The 11,872-nt window shown below is 41.9% G+C and overlaps 1 protein-coding gene across 10 annotated transcripts in view; it reads right to left on the bottom strand.

The window, feature by feature from the left end:
- Positions 1-6,952: 6,952 nt before the first annotated feature.
- ZNF583 (zinc finger protein 583) overlaps positions 6,953-11,872 on the bottom strand; it is a 30,831-nt gene continuing 25,911 nt past the window's right edge. For all 10 annotated transcript variants that reach the window (XM_032487567.1, XM_032487569.1, XM_032487571.1 and 7 more), the window contains one exon: positions 6,953-9,985. In XM_032487567.1, the coding sequence (XP_032343458.1) occupies positions 8,508-9,985 (1,478 nt within the window). In that variant the 3' untranslated portion in view covers positions 6,953-8,507. The remainder of the gene's footprint in view (positions 9,986-11,872) is intronic.

Genomic DNA, 11,872 nt, shown 5'->3' with positions numbered 1-11,872 from the left:
TGCTGGATCATATGGTAAGTCTGTTTTTAGTCTTCTGAGAAATTTCCATACTGTTTTCCTTAATGGCTGCACCAAACTATATTCCTACCAGCAGTGTAGGAGGGTTCCCTTTTCTCCAAGCCCTCTCCAGCATTTATCATTTGTGGACTTTTGGGTGATGGCCATTCTGACTGGTGTGAGGTGATACCTCATTGTAGTTTTGATTTGCCTTTCTCTGATAATTAGTGATATTGAACATATTTTCATATGCCTATTGGTCATTTGTATGCCTTCAGTGGAGAATTGCTTGTTTAGGTCTTCTGCCCATTTTTGGATTGGGTTGTTTTTTTCTTATTAAGTTGTATGAGTTGTTTATATATTCTGGACATTAAACTTTTGTCATTTCCATCACTCCCTACGAGGTGCAAATTTCAAACTCCCAATTTATCCCTTTCCACCCCCTCTACCGCCAGTAAACGTAAGTTCTCTCTGTCGGTGAATCTGTTTTGGTTTTGTAAATAATTGTGTGTGTGTGTGTGTGTTTTAAGATTCCACATATGAGTGATAGTGTATGGTATTTTTCTATCTCTTTCTGGCTTACTTCACTTAGAAAGACAATCTCCAGGTCCACCCATGTTGCTGCAAATGACATTTTTCTTTTTTATGGCTGAATAGTATTCTGTTATATAAGTATACAACAACTTCTTTATCCAGTCATCTGTCAATGGACATTTAGGTTGTTTCCATGTCTTGGCTGTTGTAAATAGTGCTGCTGTGAACATTGGGGTACATGTGACATTTCAGATTATATTTTTCTCTGGACATATGCTCAGGTTCAAAAGCATTTTAAATACCCTGCATTTGTGCTCTCCTCCCTTCATGATCACTGTTTTTAATACCACATTTTACATTTAATTCTTCTGTGTATCCCTTAACTGCTTGTTGTGGATACAGATGATTTTACTACTTTTGTCTTTTAACCTTCCTGCTGGCTTGTGTGTGGGTAACTTCCTACCTTTACTGTGTGTTTGCCTTTACTGGTGGGCCTTCCCATTTTGTAATTTTCTTGTTTCTAATGTGGCCTTTTCTTGTCCATCTAGAGACGTTCTTTTAGCATTTGTTGTAAAGATGTTTTGGTGGTGCTCAATTCTTTTAGCTTCTGCTTGTCTGTAAATCTTTTGATTTCTCCATAAAATCTGAACGAGAGCCTTGCCAGGTGAAGTATTCTTGGTTGCAGGCTTTTCCCTTTCATCGTTTCAAATACATGCTTTAAATATATCACTTGCTTTAAATATATCATGCCACTCCCTTCTGGCCTTCAGAGTTTTAGCCAAAAAATCAGCTCATAGTCTTATGGGAGTTCCCTTGTATGTTATTTGTTACTTTTAATATTCTCTCTTTAATTTTTGTCATTTTAGTTACAGTATGTCTGGGGATGTTCCCCTTAGGGTTGTTCCTGTATGGGACTCTCTGCAATTCCTAGACCTGGGTGGCTGTTTCCTTTCCTAGGTCAGGGATGTTTTCAGCCAGTATGTCTTCAAATATTATCTCAGGACCTTTCTCTCTCTTCTTCTTCTGGGGCCCCTTTAATACAAATATTACTAATGTGTTTGGTGTTGTCGCAGAGGTCTCCTAAACTGTCCTCATTCTTTTCATTGTTTTCTCTTTTTTTCTGTTGTGCTGTAGTGTCTTCCAGCTCACTGATCTGTTCTGCCTCACTTAGTCTACTGTTGATTCCTTCTAGTATATTTTTTAATTTCAGTTATTGTATTCAACTCCATTTGGTTGTTCTTTATATTTTCTGACTCTTTGTTTAAAGAAATTCTCACTTCTTGCTCTGCACCCATTCTCCTCCTGAGGCCTTTGATCACCTTTGTGATCATTACTCTGAACTCATTCTCAGGTAGATTCCTACGTCGTTCACATCACTTCATTCTTCTGGATTTTATCTTGCTCCTTTGTAACATACTCCTCTGCTGGCTTATCTTGCCTAAATTTCTATTTGTATTTTGATGTATGTGGTAGGTTAGTTACATTTCTTGACCTTGGAGAAGTAGCCTTCTGTCGGAGACGTCCTATGTTTCCCGGCCATATGCTCCCTTCTCGTCACCCAAGGGCCAGGGACCAGCTGGTCCCAGGGTAGGTTCTGGCCTGCATTTGTGGACTCATTCCGTAGGCTGCTGGATGGTAATGTTCTTGCTTCTGATGGGTGACGCTGGCCCAGTGGCTCACGCAGGCTTCCTGGTGGGAGGGGCCTGTGCCTACCCACTGGCAGATGGAGCTGGGTCCTGGCCCTTGGGTAGGTAGGGTCCAGGGGCATGTTTAGAGGCCGCGGTGGGCTCAGGAAGTCTTTAAGCAGCCTGTCTACTGATGGGTGGGAATGTGTCCCCACTCAGTTTTCTGGCCAGAGACATCCCAGCACTGGCTCCTACAGGCTGTTGGGTGGGGCCAGGTCTTGGTACTAAGGAGGCAAGGTCTCAGCCTTCAGGAAGGAGAGTTCATGCACATGAATGCTCCCTGATACACCCACCACCATTTCTGTTCCCCTGGGTGAGCTACAGCTGCCCCCCAGGAGGCCCCCGAGACCAGCAGGTGGGTCTGGCTCAGGCTTCTGTGAAGTTGCTGCTCTTGCCCTTAGTCGCTGTGAGCATGAGGCTTTGTGTGCGGCCGTTAAGGGTGAAATCTGTTCCCCCAGTCCTGTGGGGCCCTGCCCTGCAGTTAGGCCTTGCTGGCCTTCACAGCCAGATACTCCAGAGGCTCCTCTCCCCAGGGCCAGGCCTCGAGGCTGGGAAGCCTGGCGCGGGGCCCAGGACTCTGACTTGGGGAGGGGGCCTCTGCAGTGCAGTGATTCCCCAACTTGTAGATCGCCCACCAGCGGGTATGGGGTTTGCTTTTGTCCTGAGAGCACCCCTCCCACCCATCTTGTTGAGGTTTCCTCTTTATGTCTTTGGTTATGGAAGCTCTTTTCTGGCAGGTTCCAGTATTTTACCAGTGGCTGTTCTGCAGTTAGTGTAGGAGGAGTGCTTTTGGTGTGCTCGTGAGAGGAGGCGAGTTCGGCTCCTTCAGAGGGCTGTGAGGGGCCACGGCTCCACTCCTGAAGGCCGCTCACACGCACTTCCTCTTTCTTGAGGTTCCTTTCAAAACAGGTGACTCCTACCCTCCTTGTTACTTTCCACCGCCTCCCAGCTCGCCCGGCCTCTGCCCTCCCTCACCAGCTCTCTAGGCGTGCGCATTCAAGGGCCTTTTAAGTCCGTATTGTCAGGGGCTGTGTTCTTCCCACCGAGAGACAGCCTGCCAGGGAGAGACACAGCTGAGAGCAAAGCCCTGCGCTCATCTCCGAGGAGTCTGCGTGCTGGCGTCCCGCCTCCGGCTGTGTGGCTGTGCCACACGCGTTCGCTCCTTTCAGCCTTTTCTCTAAGCTAGTTTGAACTGCGTTTCTGTCAGATTCCTGGTTACAGTTACTGTATTTTTATTTGCAAATTTATCAACTTTATACGCTCTGTGTATCACCACTTGGTTATATCAGCTCCTCTGCTGTAATTTTACTTGAAGCTCGGCTAACCTGCATGTCTCACCCTGTCGATTTTAGACAGCTCTCTTGAGTCCCCTCTGTGTACGTGAGCATATTGCCCCTCACCCTGGCGTCAGTCTCATTCCCGGCAGCCTCCCACCGTGCGACTTGCCAGCTGTGTTTTGCCTTTACATTATTAAGTAAGTATTAGTTAGAGATATGCATCGAGTCGGCAGTGACTTGTCTGAAAGTGGGAAGTAAAATAGCACTCGATCATTCTCACCACGGGAGCAGTATTCTCTGAAGTCAGAGCTGAGCGGTGTGCAAAGAGTCCACTTCCTCATCTGCAGGTTGGGCGCTGTGATCCAGCACCCACGTAAAGGAGTCTGTTCCTAGTAGCACCCAGACGGATTTTCCTCACATTCGCAGTTACTTTGTGAAGTCATGTCACATTTCACTGGGGGCTTGCTTCATGTTAGGACCATGACGTCTGGTGTGGCGTCTCCTTTGTTTTTCCCAGAGCCAATAATTGCCTTTCTTTCCTTCATCCTAAGAGCAAACTTTTGTCTTCACCATAGTACCAAGCTCCTCCAACTTCACACTCATTCTGTTTAATGTGACCGATTCCATTCCTTCTGAAGCTTTTCTTCGCTGACTCCTGGGATTCCTAGCCGACCAGCAATTCTGTTGCAGAGTCATCATCCTCATTCATCCTCGCCACCACTTCCCTAGGTTAGACCCACTGCTTGTGGAAGCCTTTCCTGTCTTTCCCTTTCCATCCAAGTTTTGCTAAAGGTAATCATCTAATACTCTAATGAAGGACAAGTGGGAGTAAACTGAAGTAAACCACACAACTGCCTAACAGTACCGGTACTCGGCCTCACACTGCACTGCTGTCTGGGCACAGGCTTCTGAACTCAGAGCAGTTTTACCTTGTAAGCTGGAAGGTGCCGTTCTGTGTTCTGTCATCTAATATTGCTCCTGGGAGTTCCCTCTGATGCTGTCTTGACTGTTATTTTTTAGGAGAAATTTGCATTTTTGAAAGCTTGTAGGGAGGGTTCGTCTTTAGTGTGATGAAATGTCATAAGCCTACTTTGGGGTGACTTTTTCCCTGCTGCAGTTGTAGTTTTTGCCATTTCAGCCTGCCCAGTATTCAGTGAGCCATTCCCAGGTGAGCATTCGTACCTTTCTGAGTTTGGAAAGATTCTTAACCATTTATTTGATACATTCCTCTTGTATTTTGTTGCTTGTGTTTTGTTTTGTTTTGTTTTGTTTTGTTTTGTTTTGTTTTGTTTTAGGTTTCTCATTACATGACTTCCCCTACTCTGGGTTTAGCCTGTTTGTTGGTCCTTACTACTTCCTTCATCTGTGATGATCCTTAGCTGTCTGTTCACATTGAAGAGTGATGTGGTTTGACTACCTGAGGCAGATACAAGAGGCTCTTTGTATAATCTCACAGTGGATGTTTCCCTGAATGAGGGTTACTGGGGTCTCTGCATTCATGGGAAAGGCAGGCGAGTTGATGAGAGATCCTCAAAATTCCAAAAAATGTTTCAACCTAGGCCACCAACTCTTCACTCTAGCTGCCCTAGTTCTCCGTAAGTTGTTTTTTCATAAATTTTAAAAGTTACATGATTATATTCTTATCTAAAACTTCAAACATTACAAATAATAATTAACCTACCCTCTCGATCAAGGTATCCAATCTCAGTTCCTTCCCCAAAGAAACACCAGTTGGATGTGTCTTCATGACTTTTTCCAAGCATTTGCTTACTTACATACATTAGAAATATATTTTAAATATATAATACTCTATTATTCTGCACAATTTTCACTTTCAATCAGTGTCCTTTAGTCAGATCCATATGAGTGTTACCAGTCCATTCCTTTAAACTGCTGCTAGTTATTTCTAGTCATTTCTCTGCTGATGGAAGTTTAGATTGCTTCCAGTGTCGTGTGCTAACCATGCTGCCCTCCCAAGGGGCTAGAGTGAACATTTTAAAAACTACTATACCTCCAAAGTCACAGTGATGAGAGTATTCATTTCTCCATGCAACTGCCAAGTTTTTATATTATCTAAGTTTGCACCTCTTAGATAATAGCAAGGTTACTGCAGGGACTTACAGTTACCAGGCCATCTGCATCTCTTCTATGACTTGGCATCCTTTGTTCGTTTTTATTCTTGCTTGGTTGTCCTTTCCTTATTTGTAGCTATTCTTACATATTTCCCTTTGTATTATGTTACAATTTTTTTTTCCTTTCCTTGCTTTAACTTTGTTTAAAAAGCATGCCAACTCCTGACGTAAGTTCATTGACCTTTTCCTTTGTAGCTTTTATTTTTGTGTTTAGGAAGATCTATGTCCAACAGTAAAGTCGTAAACATATCCTACTATATTTTCTACTAATACTTCTATTGTTTACTTTTATTCAGCTGGAACTCATTGTTGTGCATGGTGGGTGTGAAGTAAGGACCCCACTCCATTTACTTATAGACGAGGGGGTGGCGTGGGGAAGCTGTTGGTGGTGGGGACTGACGTCACCTCCACGTAGAAAGTCATCTGACAGTCTTCTCATTGTGTCTCCCTATTACCCACGGCCTCTACCCAAGGTGGCTGGAAGCTGGAACTTCCCTAGGGATCCTCTGGACAGACAGCCTCCCATTACTGAGCTCCTTACCACACACACACACCCCTCAGGGACCAGCTGCTTCTGCTACACTTCACGAATAAGCACTTTCCCCTTCTGCCTCTTACAAAGTCTCATTCTTTCATACACTGATGACTTCTGCTGTCTTATGTTTGATAACTTTTAAATTGCTTTATCTATTCAATGGGATATGGAGGGAAGATAAACGTGTTTAGCTGCAAAAGAAAACTGACTTTTTTCAATGCAAACGCTGACACTAACAAACTACCTTTCATTTGTGTAGAAATTCATACTCCCTCACATCAGTATACAGAAGTACCTCCTCTCCAATGCTTTTGCAATGCAAATTCTATCAACTTGATATTGAAAAACAGTAGTTCATCAGTTTAACTTGTGTTCTGACCCTAGCGAGTTTCAGTACTTACCACACGTTCATCAGTCACCTGTGGCCTTTTTTATACCCTTTGCCATGAGGGGAGAAGTGTCACTTTCTAAATGATTCACAGGAGCACTTTTATGTCAAGGATGAATTTCATAGGCTAAATATATTTTAATAATCTTCTCCAATTCTAATGTTTAAAAACCTTTTATGTTTGACTATGTAAAAGCTTATTAACTTTCTTACACAGTCAAACCGAGAATCTTTGTGTGGCTTCTGCATCTTGCGTCATGTTTAGGAAGATTGTTCTCCATGATATAAAGCATGTCATGGTGTCCCCTAATGACTGTTCTGCAGGATGTCCTAAAAGAATGGATCGTTTGTACAGATACGTTTTTTGAGCAGAACCACATTTACCAATGCTGTTAAGCCACTGACATGAAACACCACCTTTATTATATATTTCCTTTATATCTGTTGTGAATGCATGTTTGTATGTTAACAATGTTTCAAGCTTAAAAAATACTTAGGATTTTGTTAGGTACACAGAATCTGTAATTAATCGGGGGCCTCCTAATGTCTGTATAATACTGAGTTTTCCCTATAGAAGGAGAAAATGTCTATTCTTTTCACCCTTCATTAAACTTTCATCATTTTCCTTGTACCTACATTCACATGAGAATTGCTCACTGCGCTGACTGCATACTCAATGCCCCCGGGAGTCAGAAAGTAATACAGAGTGTAAAAGATCAGATGTAAGGAACAGGGAGTGGCTGCGCTGTGGAGAACTGGAAAATACACGCCCACCTAAAGGGACTCGTATTCATTTTTAACTTTGATGCCTACCAACTCACACGTGTTTGTGTGCAGCCACTTAGTGAGTTTTCCCCTCCAGTTTTGGAATTGCAGCTTAGAAGCTTAGCAGCTCTATTTAAATGACGTGGGTTTAACACAGTTCATCTACCTGGAATTAGGAGAGGGTGGGTCAAACTTAAATTTTATTTTCTATTCTTCTTTGGCTATTGATCTTTTAAAGTTTTCTTTCTAAAAATAGCTATATTGCCTTTGTTTAAATGTAAATGATGAATACATCTCAGTACATTTTACTTTTTACAAATGATTTTTAAAACCTGGCTTCTTAAAACCGTTGAATATATAATAAAGTTAGTTTTCCTTATGACAGTCTTATCTCCATATCTTCACTCTGGGACAGAAGTCACCGTCTCACTCTGATCATGGACTCTGACTCAGCTCTCCTGTGAGGTGCCCTTATCGCCCACCTTTAGGGCAGTGACTACTGTCCCTGATCAAGTCCTTACAGTCTCTTAAGTCTTGAACTGCCGCTTTTGTTACTTCTCAGATAATCATTGCTGAGATGATCAGGTCTTCTTTGCATACACAGTGTCTTTTTATTTTACATTGCTTACTGAGTGATTATGCTAGGCACTCTGCTGAGCAATTTACATGCATTATCCCTTTTACTCCTCCCATTAACTTCTGAGGTAGTACCATTATTACTCCCGTAACATAAATAAGACTGAAGCTTACAAAGGACGAAAGGATGTTTTTCCAAACCCAGGTGGCTAGAAAATGGAAGAGCGAGAACTGGAACCCAGATCTATTTGACGCTGGAATGAGATCTTAATTTCGCCCAAGTATCCAAGAATGAGATGGATACTGACATGAGGTGGGGCTTTGGAATATGGACTGGAACAAGGTTTTGTGGGGCAGGGGGTGCCTTTTAGGCTATTCTGAGGCACGTGTTCTTGACCTAAGAACTATGGGATGCCAATGAAGAGTTTTAATGAGGGAGAAGATATATGATCAGACTTTCAAGATACAAGTTTGACTGCAATGGGGACAATTAATAGGCGATGGCAAATACAGAGGGACCAGTTAGAAAGCCATTTCCGTAGTCCATGTCAAACAAATGACTGTGCATTGGACAAGGATGGAGTGGAAGTGGATAAAGGAGTTCGACTCAAGGCAGACTTAGGAGATAAAACCTACAGGTCTTGGCAACTGACTGGACATGGAGGGGGAGGGAGAAGAAAGAGCCAAGAATGACTCCATAGTGTGAATCCTCTCGTGATGAGCAAGGTGAGCTCGCTGCCTGAAAGATTTCCTGCAGTCCTTGCATTCGTAGGGTCTCTCTCCAGTATGGATTCTTTGATGGAGAGTAAGAGATCCACTGTAGCTGAAGGCCTTCCCACAAATGTTACATTCGTAAGGCTTCTCTCCAGTATGGATTCGCTGATGCTGAGCGAGGCCTGCATTCTGGCTGAACGTTTTCCTACATTCCTTACACATATAAGGCTTCTCTCCAGTGTGACTTCTCTGATGCTGTGCAAGTGATGAACTATTGCTAAAGGCCTTCCCACACTCAACACATTCATAAGGTTTCTCCCCAGTATGAACCCTCTGGTGCTGATCAAGGTACGCGATCTGGCTGAAGGCTTTCCTACAGACTTTACATTCATAGGGTTTCTCTCCAGTGTGAACTCTCTGATGTTGAGCAAGGTGAGCATACTGGCTGAAGGTTTTCCTACATTCCTTACATTCATAGGGTCTCTCTCCGGTGTGAATTCTCTGGTGCACGATTAGGTACCCACGATGGCTGAAGGCTTTCCCACACACATTACATACGTAAGGTTTCTCTCCTGTATGAATTCTCTGATGCTGAGCAAGAAACGAACCATTACTAAAGGCCTTTCCGCATTCAATACATTCAAAGGGTCTCTCTCCGGTATGAACCCTCTGGTGCTGAGTCAGGTGTGCGATCTGGCTGAAGGCCTTTTTACATTCTTTACATTGATAAGGTTTCTCTCCAGTGTGAACTCTCTGGTGTTGAGCAAGGTGGGCATTCTGGCTGAAGGCTTTCCTGCATTCTTTACATTCATAGGGCTTCTCTCCGGTATGAATTCTCTTATGCTGAGCTAGGTTCGCACTCTGGCTGAAGGTCTTCCCACATTCGACGCACGCATAGGGTTTCTCTCCAGTATGAATCCTCTGATGGAGAGTCAGAGATGAGCTCTGATTGAAAACTTTCTCACATTCACTACATTTCAAAAGTTTCTTTTCTACATAGACTCTCTTACGTTTCATGTCAACAGATTTTTTCCGGTAGCTTCTCTTCTGCGGCTCATGCTGAAGTACTCTGTCTTTGGTGGGAAAACTCTGTTTTATACCAAACATTGCATCCTGATGTAAAGTTTGCCAGGATCTAATATAGTCATTACTTTGACCTTCAGAGAGGATTTCTTTATGAGTGATGATCAGCTGCCTAGAATGTACCTCGTGACTTCCCAAGTGGTTTTTAAACCAGTCCTCACTTTGACAGTTTTCTCTCAAACTGGAGCAGTCAAGGCGGTAACTAAGATGGCTTCCTCCCACTGTCACTGATTTGGATGACTCATCATAAATTACTTGCTTTGATGAAAGTTCGTTGTTTTTAAGCGCATACTCCCAATCTAAAAGATAACAAGAAAACAAATGTCTTTCATAATTATGCATTAGAAAAGAAGAAATTCTAAAATAAAAATTGGTTAATGAAATACATAAGGTCAAAGGTTTAACAGCTGTTAAATGCACTCTAATAAAGTATGAGCTTATAAAAAATGAGAACGTAACAAGATTTATCAAAATAAATTAATCACACATAACCAGTAAGTTAACAATCAGAAAACCACAATCATTTTATATCTGTATTAACATGTCTCTAAACACCCTTCCTCTCTTGCCTCAGGTTATCCTTCATTCAAGCTAAGTTTATTATCTTTTAAAACAATTTCATGTCAATGTGGCTAAAAAACTCTTAAGATCCTCAGACCCCAAAACACACCAGGTACCACTAATTGCCACAGGCTGTACACAAAACTCTATGGTTAAACTTCACGATCTTCAAAAAGGGGAAGGTCTTCCTGGGTATCATTTTCTGTGTGATACAGTCCAACCAAAAGTAAATTTTCAGTTAAGACGCCTTCGTATACAAGTAATTTTGTATCACATTGCTTCATTTATTTAAGCTGCCATAGGCCTTTATTTGCCTTACCCTTTCTTTTTCCTTTTTTTTTTTCTTTCCTGGCCTTAAGGTCTTTTTTTGTTTTGTTTTGTTTTTTTCATTTTTCAGTTTTATTTGGAAAAATTGATACAGTTTGACTGCACATATACAATATATTGCATGTAAATACATATATACAATATACTGCACATATTTTTAAAAGTTACCTATATGTACTGTTCACTGTTTCTAAGAACAGTTTAGAGCTTTAACTTTTGGGGTTTTTTTTTTTAGCTATTTTACTTTCTTTTAAAACAGCAACATTATTTATAATTGTCAAGATATGGAAGCATCCTAAGTGCACAGCAACAGATGAATGGATAAAGCAGATGCAGCATATATATGCAATGGAATACAACTCACCCATAAAAAAGGATATTTTGCCATTTGTGGCCCTTCATTCACTTTTCACTTCAAAAACCAGAATTTTATAACTGGCATAAACATTCCCTTTGCATCAAAAACAACAGAATACCTAGAAATAAACCTAACCAAGGAGGTTACCTACACTCTGAAAACCATAAAACATTGATCAAGAAAATTGAAGATGATACAGAGAAATGGAAAGAGATCTTGTGCTCTTGGATGGGAAGAATCAACATCATCAAAATGGCTGCACTACCCAAAGCAGTCCACAGATCCAGCGCAACCCTTGTCAAAATACGACATTTTCCACAGAGCTAGAACAGACAATTCCAAAATTTATATGGAACCATAAAAGACCCTGAACTGCCAAAGCAATCTTTTGTAGGTCTTTTTTTTCCCCCTCATCTTTCTTCTTTTCTCTTTTCTTATGGTTTGATGAGTAGAGAAGTTCCTTTAACATCTGTTGTAAAGCTGGTTTGGTGGTGCTGAAATCTTTTAGCTTTTGTTTATCTGTGAAGCTTTTGATTTCTCCATCAAGTCCGAACAAAAGCCTTGCTGGATAGAGTATTCCTGGTTGCAAGTTTCCCCTTTGCATCACTTTTAATATATCATGCCGCTCCCTTCTGGCCTGTAGAGTTTCTGCCAAAAAATCAGCTGGTAACCTTATGTGAGTTCCCTTGTGTGTTATTTGTTGCTTTTCTCTTGCTGATTTTAATATTTTCTCCTTATCGTTAATTGCTTTCAATTTGATGCCTGTGTGCCTTGGTGTGCTCCTCTTTGGGTGGATCCTGTGTAGAACTCTCTGTGCTTCCTGGACTTGGGTGACTGTTCCCTTTCTCAAGTTGGGGAAGTTTTCAGTGATTATCTCTCCAAAAATTTTCTCATGTCCTCTCTCTCTCTCCTCTCTTTCTGGGACCCCTATCATGCAAGT

This window comes from Camelus ferus, chromosome 9 (genome assembly GCF_009834535.1).
Source record: "Camelus ferus isolate YT-003-E chromosome 9, BCGSAC_Cfer_1.0, whole genome shotgun sequence".
Taxonomy (NCBI): Eukaryota; Metazoa; Chordata; class Mammalia; order Artiodactyla; family Camelidae; genus Camelus; species Camelus ferus.
Note: the sequence above shows the minus strand (reverse complement) of the source record. Positions and strands in the feature narration are given on the sequence as shown.